The sequence below is a fragment of the Mugil cephalus genome, chromosome 18 (genome assembly GCF_022458985.1).
Source record: "Mugil cephalus isolate CIBA_MC_2020 chromosome 18, CIBA_Mcephalus_1.1, whole genome shotgun sequence".
Classification (NCBI taxonomy): Eukaryota; Metazoa; Chordata; class Actinopteri; order Mugiliformes; family Mugilidae; genus Mugil; species Mugil cephalus.
In genome coordinates, this window is record NC_061787.1 from 19,223,325 (window position 1) to 19,237,539 (window position 14,215).

The following is a 14,215-nucleotide window of genomic DNA, read 5'->3' on the forward strand; positions in this document are numbered from 1 at the left end:
ACTGTGCACTGACATGCTGAAACAAACCTTTGTAACGAGCTGAAACTCCCCCTGCTTTTGATATCCTCTCAGTATTTGGTGGCCTGATTCTTTGCTTTTTCCACTTTCATGAAGTGAGACAACCACCACAAAATCATCCTCATAGACTAATAACTTTTAAAACGTTGCACTCATTGCGCAAGGTGCCAGTGCATGATGATTTTCACTGGATAAAAAGAGAAGAACAAGAAGAAAACACAATGAATACAGACTTCTCTTTCTCTTAGAGTAGAATGTGAGTAATAATGCAAACCTCTGATTTAAATCCTATTGTGAAGAGATGAGAAAGTCAAACATGCTCACAAAGACTAACCCCTTCAAGCTTGATCGGTAGAATCTGTGCGTCCTCTTTGCTCAGTGCAAGACAGTGCAAGCCTCTCCCATTCTATCTTCGCAAATTTGCCAGTAATGGAGGCAGCCTGCTGACAGCTGTGCCCAAGTGCTCCCTTAAGCTCCACCACACCACATCTAATTGCCGCAAAGTCTCGTTCCCAAGCACATGCAAGTAGCTGAAAGCACAGCTTCAGCAAGCAAACAGACAGATTGTATTATCCGAGCTGACTTGTGATTAAACCATTGAAGGGGCCTGATGGGAATCTACTCAGACATTCACAGATTTTGTTCAACTGGCTTAAAAGAAGAACACACTATTCCTGACGAGCTGGATTTGGGGAGTACACTCCCAACAATAAAATGAAGACTTGGATCACAGAGCCTATTGGCATTCCCACGCTTCACTACCCGGCCGTCTAACGAAAGCCCAAGCTTGACACAGCACAAGCAATAACAAACTGAGGTTAAGCAATTCCACTGCACAAGTCTTTTTTTCCTCTTAAGCTGTAAGTGCTCGCTTTGATCAAAACACTCAGCATCCAGCGAGCATCCAGACTGACTTCAGGCGCCCCTACTAATAGCTCTGTGTGGACATAGTTGAACCCTAAATACTTTACCAAGTGTGTCTATTATTCTATATAGATGTTGACATTTCATATGCACATCCTGTATTTACCTATGTTGTCATTTTTTATTTTATTAGCTCAAGATGACTTCATTAACACCAGAGCTTTATAGGGATATCCCGATCATGTTATTTTGCCCTCTAATCCGATACCTATCTTTCAATATTGAGTATTAAAAAAAAAAGAAAGAAACAAACAAATAGAAAAAAATAAATAGGCCTGTCAAAGCAAATGTAGTGACCAGAAGGCCGCTTGTACTTACTACTACGACCTACCACTACCAAATTTCTGACTGGCTTAATTTTCCAGAGTAAAGTACTTCCACACAGCAGACCTATTTCGTTCTCGATTTTGGTTCTTCAGATTTTGGCAGCTATGATGCTAACCAACAACCATAGAAGAAGAAGAAGAAGATGAATAACTACAAAAGTGCTTGGCTGAAGCACTTACATTTTAGTAATCCTCGAACCAGCCTTGATGCCTATCATCCCGAATAGTGATTCACTGAGTTGGGAAGAAAGATCTTTCCTATTGTCTGTTCAGCTTAGAGAACTAGGCTCATTTTATCAGAACACTGAAATGCAACAATATTTACGCAACACACTGATCATCTAGAATTAATAATATTCATACTGTGCTGACCCAGTGATCAGTATGATTCAGGAGAGGCCTGCTCTGTATAACGGTTTGTAGCACTTCTTAGCTTAGCTAACAGCTCTTCTGGTTCTCCTTAATGAATGATGAAGTACTCTGCTCGTATGAAGAGTTATTCCCCTTACTAGCTGGCCATCTAAAATAGTCTTTTGTGGTGTGTTCAAGGGCAACCTTGATGCCCAGGTATTGGGAATGTGGGATGATCCGTTTTTTTTGCTGATAGCTCTTTAGTGTCAATTTGGTGTGTCATATGTCAATTCCTGTATTTATGTTGATTTTTCTTCCTTTGCGTCCAGAGTAAGTAAGAATGTAGTTGCAAGGTTTCCACATGATAGCAGCATTATTTCGGATACAAACACGCAAGGATATTGTCAGTGTAAGAAAAGTTGTTTCAACAGCAGCCCCAATGAAAATACAATTTAGCCCTCACAGACACACATTTTAACGAGTGTTCCCGTTGACTGATCCAGAGGCTTCGTCCATTCTCTTAACAAAACAGCCAGAAGACCATTATAGTGTGAATTTCTCTGGAGATGGAGATGCTGCGAGCGAACACGAGGGCAGGTAATTTACGGGAGAGGAGTAGATGCATCTTCCCTCACGAAAGCCAAATCAAGCCAGACGAGACACCAGAATGAGACTGTCACAGGCAATTGCATTTTCATTAACACTCTGCGAATCAGTTCATTTGTTTTCTAAATGGAAAGCGTTCTCTCTGAAATTGTCCGTTATTCCCTTTTTAAAAATAAACTGCCTACCTCTGGAAGCAAAAGCAAGAAGCAGATGAATCATTTGTATGAGGTGGTGATTGTGAGTCGATAAACAGACATGATTCAGAATGTCCCACCAGACACTTAAGCCATCTGCCAGCTGATGCAACCCTTATGTTTAATAGGTTGACAGCCAAGAGCATGCTTCCAGTTTGTGTTTAGGAATGTCTCTACTCCAACATGACAATGCCAGTTTTTTTTTAAACAACCAAGAAAAATCGTGTTCCAACCAGATAGGTGGCCGAAGAAACTCAAACCTGATCAGAGGTTGAGAGCTGGAATTTCCAGACTCCATCAGATTCCATCTCTCAGCAGCATGTGGCATTAGTCACTTCAACCACAGCTTCTCCCGCTGTAAGGCACTCCGAGGAGTGACATTGTACAGGTCGGCTGCCAGATGTCAGCACGCGTTTGAAAGACAAATGGAAAGCCTGGCTTCACATTCTGAGACCTCTAAGGCACTGAGCTAAATACAAACAAAGCTAAATACACCTGCCTTGATAAGAGAACACAATGACTGTGGTGTGACTGTGCTGATGATTAACACAATAGCAAAAAGAGAAAGAAGAAACGACAAAACACACGCATAATGTATATATATGTATTAGGGGTGGAGCTGAACCCAAAGGCACAAATAATGCCTATTTTTCAAAAAGCTGCCTTTCCTCATGTGACCACACTGAATATTTGTGCGTACGCCTGGATTGAGTGACTGTCGGGGGTCAGGGTGAAAAGTCTCGCCTCCGATACAAAGGAGGCTCTGACTGGACAAAACATGTCTCAACTACATCACTGTTTTGTTGAATTTTTTTTTTTTACCTTAACTGGGTTGTAGAGGCAGCATACCTTTTGTGAAGCGGACTTTGACCGGGAGATTATTCCGTTCCGTTGCATTAGTAATGAGACGTAGTCAGGTTCTGTCATGTTAGCATTCATCTGTTAGCTCGGTAATTCAGACTATCATCTACTGGTAATGGTAAATGGTTTTGTTTTTATATAGCGCTTTTCTAACTATTGGTACTCAAACCGCTTTACAGCGCATCTACCCATTGGCTCACACAAGCGTACACACATTCTCCCCCACCAGTGCCACGCGCTGAGAGCAATTGGAGGTTCAGTTTCTTGCTCAAGGACACGTCGGCATGTGGTACATTCCAGGGATTGAATGCTAACTGCTATACTGAGCAGCAGTTGTCATCCACACCAAATCATCATCATCACAGTCATGTTCTGCCCCTTCAAGTCGGCCTATATCACCTCTATTAATTGCATTTAATGCAAAGCATCAACCACTAATGCATATACACCCATAATTATTATAATGGGTAATTAAAGAATACTTGTTTTTATACTATGCTTAATTAGAAATATAACTCAAAATATTTTTACACCTATTTTTACAATTTTATTTGAATACAAATGTTTTTTTTTTCATCAACATACAGTATGTGTGTATATATATGTGTGTGGTGTGGTTGCTATAAGTAGTGTTCTCAGAAAGTCAAACACTCGGCTAAACATTTCATCCACGGCAATTCAATATAGATTGAGCCAAATATTATTTATACTGCCAATATTTGAAAATTACGACTCTGGTTCCAGGATTGGAGCATCAGGTGCAACTTCATCATTGATGCAATTTTCTTTTCAAGTAGAGAGTGACAACGGCAAGTTGAGCCATCTCCGTTAATGCAATAGAAATATTTTTATGTAATGTTCATTTCACTGAGGAAGATGTACAAGAAGGTTAGTTGGGCAACTAACTGTTAGCTACAAAGCAATGAATGATTAATATGTGACTAGTGCTCTAAAGGTGATATTATAGCCAGGCAAACACGGAATTTCATCATAATAATAAAAACTTCATGTAATGTGGATTGGTTAAAGCTGGCCTATATCACTCAGTACCAACACAGAAAACCTGAACCAGACTGGTTTGAAGAAGCATTACGATCCACACAAGCCACGAGTAAGAAAGTGATAAAGGAACTAAGAGACACTTCCCTAAGCATAAAACAGCTCTCAGCTGTCTCTAAAGTTCATACACAGACATGCACTTCATGCCTCTAAATCCCTTCCCAGTCCACATTCAAATCTGTTTTTTGGAACATTCAAAATGTGAGACAAATCATTCCACGGATAATACATGAACCGCAATCGTAAACCCACTTGCTGAACCTGCCTTGCGCATTTAAGCCTCTATTTTCCCAAAATGCATTTCAACAACCACCCCTGTTTGCATGAGGCTGCTGTCTTCAGTATGGGTGGAGAGGGCAATGGTGAGATCATTAGCGATACAGTGTTGACGATGGTTGAAAGAGTGACAATCACGCCTCATTTCAAACCCAACACATCATCGCTGCCTCATTAGTTTTTTCCTCTATAAATAACGGTTAAATGTAGTAGTTTTTCTGTGGTTCCACCAACACTTAAGTGTTATTAATTTGAAGGTTTGGGTCCTTAACCCAAAGTGTGAGTGGAGGACATTTCGCAATTAATTCTACTGTTTAGCCAAACGCTTATTGCTCCATGTATTATTCATGAATGCTTTTATTCTGGTCAGCACAGGCCAATGTCCTTTCTTGAAGTTGAGTATCTCACAGAACGATTTTAGATTACATTACAGAAATTAATTATGAACATTCTCACACCTAAGCCTTGTGATTTTAGCCTGGAAGCCAGCTCAGACATCCCTTTGGAGTCGCTCTGCTGGGAGATGATTAAACCACGGTAAATGAAAACATCTACTAGGCCAGTCAGATCATTCATTTGGACAGGCTTCATGGGATGGTGGACAAAAGAATCATGGCGGCATAGTCACATTGGTTGTAGGAGAATCTAAATGTGTTCAGAATTATTGTTTCCTCTGTATACAGAAACAATTCTCCTACTGAAATCCAAATCTCATGTTACCAGAATCATATTCTGATAGGAGCAAAATCTATTAGTCCAGCTCGGGTCTTTCTGGGTGGAGTTTGCGTGTTCTCCCTGTGTTCGCGTGGGTTTTCTCCAGGTACTCCTGTTTCCTCACAGCTCCAAAGACATGCTCGTTAGGCTGATTGGTGACTCTAAATTGACCCTAGGTGTGACTATACAGTACTGTTAGTTCACTCTGTTACTACTTCACACTCATATCATACCATATTACCATTTTGCACAGTTTCTTGCAGGACGTACCACCTCTGTTTATTTATTTATTCACATACTATGTTTATTCTTACTTCTGACTGTAAATATAATGGTACATATCATGGCATATCTATTTGTTTTAATACTGCAAACATTTAAGACCTATTTTTAACTTTAAGCTTTTTGATTTGGTATATATATTTATTGTATCCTGTTGATGTTACATAATTATTTCCCTCCTGGGATCAATAAATCTATTGTGATTTTACATATATGGCACGATATATGTTCAGCCAGTTAGTAGTTCACTCATTACAGAAATCTGATAATGATTAAGAACAAATACCAAATCATAAAAATGATTTCCAGCTTATTTCTTCCAACCACCAGAGCAAACTGTCAACAGTTTTGCTTTCAAAGACCAAACACTGAATCAATTCAACAGGAAAATAACTCACACAGTAAATATATTATATGTTGCAGCCATCGCACACATTACTGCTGAAACCTCATAGAATGGAAAAGGAAACTAAATCCATAAATTCACAAATCATCTTTAATCACAATCTAACTGTTTGTTGTTTTGTTTTTTTAATCTAAACTGTGCCGTTAGCTCATAGCACTTGTGTCATTTTCATAATACTCATTAGTAATTATGTCGATCTTCAGTAAGGAAGTTATACATTAATCCACTGGCTATGAGTTAAGGGGAGAAAATGTCAGCAACTGAGTTTGTACATATTTGCAAAGCACATTAAAAAAAAGAAAAACATTATTCACTTCACCAACAATCAAAAGTAAATAATGTCAAATCTCATAGATCTAGGTCAACTTGTCTGGAATTTGCAGTTGGGAGACTCCCCAGGCTCATCAGGCATGAATTATCCATGTCCAGATTTCAATTAGCCTGCAAGCAAGACTCATCAATATGTGTGCACGTATGCTCCAGAAATAACTAACTTTAACAGTGATGAGACAGAGACGAATGCTGGCCCTCGAGCCATCACTCATTTACAGATGTCTGCGGTAAGTAAAACCCAAACAGGGTGAGACGTCCATATTTCTTTCTCCTCTCTTTAAATTCCCGAGACATCATGTGTGGGCCAGTTCTACTCAGAGCTGCTGTGCTGCAATGCAACGATACAACGTTCTCTGATCAAATTAGGCTAAAAATAGCTCAGCTGCTGATTTGGAGGCTCTAGGAATGGCAAAGAACCCCCTTCTCATTTTAAGTCTAGTAGTGTTAACATGCATGTAGACTACAGTGAGAAATAACCATGTCTAATCATTATCGCCCATGTCGCCCATCTCACTTTTATTCTTCTTCCACGTTCAGAGCACTGAAAAGAATCTTGTGTTTTAGTCAGATGTCTTATGGCTCTTATTGTTTTTTTCTCCCATTCCTTTAAATTTACATTCAAGTCCAAGTGCAACTTGTCTATACCGATTAAGAAGCAACAAGTTTGTCCTCGCAGCTTGTTCTCGACACATCAACCGGACAGAACTTTTTTCTCGTGTGGTGTTCGGCAACTATTCTGTGATTGGTCAGACACGGGGAGTGGGTGTGGTTAACGCGGAAAAGCAGAAATGCTAATCTCTCCTGGGCAGAGATCGGTGCACCGTGTATGGGTGCGTGCTGAATCAATGACGGACGCGGTCTTCAAAACGAGTGGCCACCATTCGAAAGTAATAATAAAAAAAAGTGCCTCTTGCCATCTGTCTCCTGCATATCCCATAATGCCTTGCCCGTGTGAGGAATGCTGTAGTGGCCGAGCACTAAGAGGACTTTTAAAAAGGTTAAAAGTGCAAGCAGAAAACTTAGGCGCGCACCTTAAATCGACAGATGCTTTGCTAACAAATAGACTTAAATTAAACAAAGTTCAAAGTGGTCAGTAGCATTACTGTCTTTACCACAGCAAATGTACAAATGCACATTAAAGTCTCCATAGATGCAAACAAAATATACTGTCAAAGTACAACAAAACAAATACATTACACATGTAAACATGAGGTAAGGTGACAGAGTGTCAGAGGAAGGAAACTACTAATGACTCACTTCTATGCCTGCTGTACACGAGGCATAACTATGAACTATGAATCTAAGGTGTACCGGACACCTTTGCTGGAATTGCACTGCCCCAGAAATGTAATTATGCACTGCATCAATGCAGAGCACTCCGTCCAACATGCATTTCTTAATTCATGTGTCTCAGCAGCTGGACAAGCAGAAAATTTCTTGTCCATCTACTACACACCATCTACTCAGACATCCTCTGTATTTCCTGTATCGCAGTAATTTCACTGAAAGTTACTGGTGATCCACTTTTATTAACGTCAGCTCCAGCATGGGCTGTCCATCGCCTCAGCAGCATTTTAGAGAACGGTGCCGACACAGTAGCACACAGGTATAAAAGCACCAGCTCCGCGTTGTTACATAAGTATAAACCAATCTTTAGCCGCGCAGAGTTTCTCTGTGTACTTCATACAACAGCAATGGGAACGGAGCCACTCTTATTGGAGCTGAAAATAATAAATGCCAATCAACAGTTACTACTTTCACTGAAATCACTGCAACACAGAAAAGACACAAGACATTTGAGCAGATGCTGTGCAGGGGAAAGAAGGATGGGTGGATTTTAAGTGCTCGTCCACCCACTGAGAGACATGCGTAGAAATGATGTGCCAGAAATATAAAAAAACATGTATTTTCATTTCAATTTAAATGCACTTAAACAGGAAATCATCTGAAATCTGCACAGCCATGGAACAACTCTGACCAGACAGCTGGAGCGTTTCACAAGTGATTTCCTCCCTTTGGGAATCAGTTACTTAACCTCTGTGTTGCAACCATTAAAACCCAACTACGATCAGAGACTGTATATGTGTGTTAGCTGACGCAGTCAAGAGACTGCTGACTTTTACCACGAGCACAAACAGAATGAACACAAACAGGCGTAGATTGAGATGAACACGTCATCAGGGGAAACATAAATGTAGCTCATTTATATGTATGTGGTGAAACTGGAATGTATAGACAGCGAGCAAATCAGATTACACTGCTGATTTGTGAAAGGGGCCACTTGATGGGCCCTGAGGAGGCCGCTCAATGAGGACTGTGTGTGTGTGTGTGTGTATTTGGTTTGGAGCGTGCGCGTGTGTCGTCATCGCTGTAGGCAGTTCACATGGCTATTTTCTTCTTTTTTTTTCTCAATCACGAGCTCAATGAACGCAGGGTTACGCAGATAAACACTCAAAGGAAACAAGAGGGTGCAGTATATGCAGCGTATGCAAACCAAATCAAATAAAACAGGTGTGATTTGAGACTAACCCTAACCCGAGATACGTAATCTCCTTGCACAACATGATCTCCTTCTTTTACTGTTCACATTTTAAGGTTGAACTGTAGCAAGGCTTGGGCATGGTTACTTTTCACATGTGCTCATTTCCTTGGACAAAGCTGAGGACACACAGAGGAGTCTTCTGACTGTGGAATGCTATTAGAGGGCCGGCGACAGAGGGTCAAAGGCTTGTTTTCTTAAAGACCAGTGTAAACAGCTCGGGACAAACACTGACAACCAGCTTGAAACCTGTTTTCCCTTTCCTATCTACTCAAAAAAGGGCACAATACCAGGCTTTGTGTTAGGATTTGTTGGCCCTTTCGACCTCTTCTCCAACTACAACTTTTGATTCATCTTGAGGTCACTGCCTTGATGAATCAATCCAAGGTTCAGCCCTATTTGGTGCCTTCAAATTGTCAGAAACAGCCCGAGATTTTACACTTTGCTTCTGATTAGCTAATTGTTTAATCATCTAGTTGGTAAAGCTAAACTCTATTCCAAAAAGAGGTAAAGAGAGGTAAAGATTTAACATTTGTTGGTGCCTGGCTTCTCCTAATGGCAAATATTACTGTTACAATGCTGTTTATTGACTACTGTTAGTTGCACTCGTATGGTGTCTATGCTGGAACCCGACACGCAAAACTACTCACCAAAAATGTAAGTGCGTATTACAATCATGCAGACCACGGTGGCCATGATTAGTCCAAAGTACATTTCTTTGTTCATCCTCACACAAATCATCAATTCAGATGCCTTCTCTCTGTGTTGCAGTCATTTCAGTGAAAGTAACTGACATTTATTAGCTTCCACTCAACCATTAGCCACTGGGTTCCACTCGGCATTGTGAAACTCAACCAGAGTTTCAGTGGCGTGAATTCCAGATTTACGCCGACACACCAGCACGCAGATATATTCTTTCCCAGCATGTTTAGATCGGATGCGGGAGTAAAGTTTTTTCCATCTTACGGGGAGGAGCTGGTTAAAGTGGTTCTGACGCCTGATTAACGTGCCCCTTTCACACCTTCTCGTTGAGGTATTCCAGCCACCAGCCACAAGGAAACCCCTTGGCAGACCCTAATCATTCTGCAGGCAACACAGAGTATATTTCCCATCTGGCCTGGGATTGCTTTTGGATCCCAGAGGGAAACTGAATGAAGTAACCTAGAGTGAAATGATGTCTGAGCCACTTTTTTTTTTTTGTCTATAAAGACCAAAACCCAGATCAGAATGATCAGTGGAAAATGGGTGTAAATCAAAGCAGAAATCTCTCCCTTTTGGATGCTCCAGTCTGGAAATACAGCGTAATCATCCTATTGGTCATTAAAACCCATAAAAGCCAATGCTCATATGACCCATTATTTATAAAATTGCTGATGAAGGCACAGTTCAGAGGCTGACTGAGGCTTCCCTGATTACTAGCTGCAGGAATCCCAGAGCTCACAGGGAGGAGCATGGCGAGGTTGACTGGCCTTTTATGAAGCACATCATTCAGACTGAGCAACGTAGCTTCAGGAAGAAATCTGTCATGGCAGGGAAACTGAGACAGACACAGATCCAAGTGGCATTTTGACCTGATTTTGACAGACATCAAACCAGCCTGTGAAGCCTTATTTGTATCCACTACGCCATGACTGCATGGCAAAAGCCATGATGTTGACTCCGAGAACACTGCGATGCCAGGTTTGGAACTGAGCTCCAACCTGGAAGGGTGTTTGAGAGAGCTGCTTTCATTAAGGGCTGCTTCCTGTGAATGTTTCATACTTTCTGGTACCTTTCTTCAAGCATTATTGTTAATGTCCTAACTTTGATGGCATGCTGGAGTCAGTATCTTCACTGGGGACTGGGGATTCCAGTGGACATTTGAGACTGTGTTAAACCCTGATAAAGCAGATAAAACTGTCAAAACTCTAATAGCGCTTCGGTGACTGAACGGCCAAAAGCAATTTCACTCCTCATTGTGTTGACTCAACCTCGACAACCTCACGGGCCGGTGGCTTCCTTCCCCTGAGCGCAGAGCGCATACGTACAGCGTGACTGTACTGGTGTTAATGAGAGCTGAACCAGCACCGGTCATTTCACACCCAGCTCGCCGACAGGAAACGAATGGACACCCAGTCATTATTGCATCACCTCCCACTGGAACACATTAACACTCCAACACACTGTCCCCATCCTCACGCAACCTCTCACAGACGCGACGAGGAGGGATGGAGGTCCAGCATTAAGAAAGAATTCAGACCCTTGGGCTTTGTAGGGGAAGCTTATGAATGTCAAAGAGTATAAGAATAGAAGATTAAAGCGCACCTAAAGAGAGACGCTGCTTAACGTGGACACTTTTACTACTTTTGGAGCTCTTGCATCCCAGTTTGGAGACATTGACTAGATTGGAGATGATTTGCCCTAAGCTGATAATAAAAAAGAGGAGGCCCACAGTGCAGTGACTGATATCAACTGGGCATAACATTATGACCACTTTCCTATTATTGTGTGCCTCCAAAACAGGTGTAACTCATCAGAGAATGGACATGGGCGTCCTGATGGTGTCCTGTGGTGTCTGGTAACAGGATGCTGTTAGTGGGGGGCCTTAGGGTCCTATGGGTTGAGGGGAAGGGCCTCTGTGGATCATACCACTGATACTTGATCTGTTGGGGACCAGTTGGGAATCTGGCGGCCAGGTAAACACCTTGTGCTGTCCTCATGTTTTTAGTTCTTCCTAAAGTTTTTGTCAGTGTGTGCCTGTGTCAGGCTGGGTGGTAGCACATGTCTACATGAACGCCAGGTCAAAAAGTTTCCAGGCACAACACTGAATTGTCACAAGACGGTCAATGTTATTCTCTTTTCCTGTTAGTGGTCATAATGTTATGCCTGATGTGTGGTGTAACCGGTGAATATGCGCTTTGCAGGCGAATGCATTAATAGACAATGAGAGCTTGCAACATCTGAGTAAATATATGGGCTATATGGTTATTTACAGAACGATAAACCACACTGGAGAGCTGCCAATAAGTTCATCATAATGTTAATAAAATGTATAAATAATATAAGTGATAAATGCGTTGTGTCTTGTATAATGCTAACTTAAAGGCATCGTACCGTCCAGGTTCTCTCTGTCGCTGATGTGCTGGAGGTTGCAGCCCGTGTCTTCGCGGCTCAGCTCCGGCTCCGGCCGGTAGGGCTCCAGCCTGGAGTGGTTGCTCCTCCGGTGCTTGGGGCTCGACGACACGCAGCAGGAGGTCGTGTTCCCCATGTTGCAAGATGCTGTTGTTGCTGTTGTTTGTTTTTTTTCAGCGAGAACCCTTATTTTCTTTTTACCGTAATGTTCAGTGAAAGAGGGAGAACGGGGCGGTAACGCGGACAAGCAGGCGAGCTGGCCCCGGTATCCGTTAGCGTCACACGCCCTTCTTCTCTCCCGTCCTAAAACGCGCTGGGCTGCCCGAGTGGAGCCATTAAAAAGAAAGAAGAGGAAAAAGAAAGAAAGAAACGGGCGGATAGACGAGAAGAGCAGCCCGACTTGCCCCCCTTTCCTTCCAAACCTCCGGGCGAGGGTGCAGATAGAGCCTCTGTATTTACAGGCTTCGGTTTCACTGTCGACTTCCCTCGCCTTTGTAATTCCTGTTCCCGAGCGTCCGGTTTTCTTCAGAAACACATTTTTTTTTTACGCACGGTTAACTTTCATGCGACATGAGTGAAGATGGGCACATTTTACAGTTAGCTGCTACTGGAGAAGGTTGTTAATTTCTTTTTTTTTGCTCTCAACGCTACATGGTTGCCAGTGTACTGTAGACCGCTGCTGCTGCTACATCCGCTGCCGTGTTGCCTTCAAGTGCTCCCTAGAAAGTCGGATTTTCTACAAAGGCAGCGGGCTTACCCTAACCCGTTCCTTCGCGCTTACGCGCACGAAAGAAAATGTCTACATTATGAAGCACGTGCAAATTAAGCGTAGTTAGTAGGGAGAAATTCCGGATCTTGTTTGCAATCAGTGTGACTTTTCTGACCTAACATAGACCATCTTGTGACATTTCAATGTTCTGCTGGGAAACTTTCGGACCTGCCATTCATTTGTGCGGAGGTTACTTAGACGTGCAGCACCTACCTGGATCAGACCAGGCACCCCCACCCCTATAGCAATGACACACCTGGATGCCAGCAGGATGCAGACTGACACAGACACGCACACAAAACCGATAGCATAATTCCCACCCATGTCCTTAAATGTATATATAAAAAAAATGAAAAAATACGTTTTTTTTTTGTCTGACAAGCACGTAAATGCATCTTTTAAAAAACCCTCACCGTTGTGGTTGTGATGGAAAAAGGTTCCGGTTCAAGTGGGTGGTAACTCTAGTGGTAATAAATAGAAATACAATAGAATAGGCTGCCTCAAAAATTCAGTTTAATATCAGAAGACTATTATTAATTCATCAGTAGGCCTCTACACTAATAAATAAATCAACTAAGAACATAGAGGAATACATTTTTGCCAAAACAGTTCTTTCCATCCCTGTTTATGGCCATAACCATGAGACACATGACATTAATATTGCATGTGTTATTTGGTCTTGACTGGTGGCTGGCAGATCCACTGCAAGGGTTTTGCTTTCCCTGTGACAGAAAATAAAAATGGGTGCTCATATTTAAATCTGTCTGTGGGATTTGGTGGGACCAGCAGAGGTAACCGTAAACAAAGTGGAATCCAGAGCAGCTGACAAATCCATTCAGATTTTTGCCTTGACGCAAGAATCAATGTGGTGTCTCAGACTGCCACTGAGGAATGAGAGGAGGTTTTTATTTATTTATTTATTCGCATGAGTGCCTTGGTTGAAGTGATCATTCCTGGTGCTGTGGTGCAGCCTGCTGGTGCTGCAGATGCACTGCGTTTTATCATTGAAAATCTATTTTAGGAAGAGATATTTCCCTTCTGATCACTTCAGTCCTCTGGTTTATCTTAAAACTCTTAAAACTTCAAATATATATATATAGGTTTGTGTAGATTTGAAGTGCAACATGTGGAAACCTCTTTGTCAGGATTGGGGAAGTTTGAATTAAAGTGCCTCCATCATTACAAACTACTTTGTCTGGTTCTTTTGCGGGAGGCAAAGATTAAATTCCCTTGTATTCCGTGGTTCCAAATGCATTATTTAACCCCCAACAAACCATACTTCCTGTTCCTGTAGTTTTGTCTCCGTCAGGGTGGAAGCTGCCTGTGTTTTTGTTACAGGCTGGACAGGAATAAGGTTTCATAACAGGCCCAGGTGCAAGGCAAGCCTCAGTGGTGTTGGATTCCTTCCTCTGTTGTTTCTGTTTCCCGGTCTCGAGGGGCATGCAA

General features: G+C 42.0%; 1 protein-coding gene across 4 annotated transcripts in view; it reads right to left on the bottom strand.

Moving 5' to 3' along the window:
* Positions 1-12,704, bottom strand: part of ccny (cyclin Y) — a 38,003-nt gene extending 25,299 nt beyond the window's left edge. For all 4 annotated transcript variants that reach the window (XM_047568211.1, XM_047568209.1, XM_047568210.1 and 1 more), the window contains exon 1: positions 11,983-12,704. In XM_047568211.1, coding sequence (XP_047424167.1) covers positions 11,983-12,136 — 154 coding nt within the window. In that variant the 5' untranslated portion in view covers positions 12,137-12,704. The remainder of the gene's footprint in view (positions 1-11,982) is intronic.
* Positions 12,705-14,215: the final 1,511 nt, after the last annotated feature.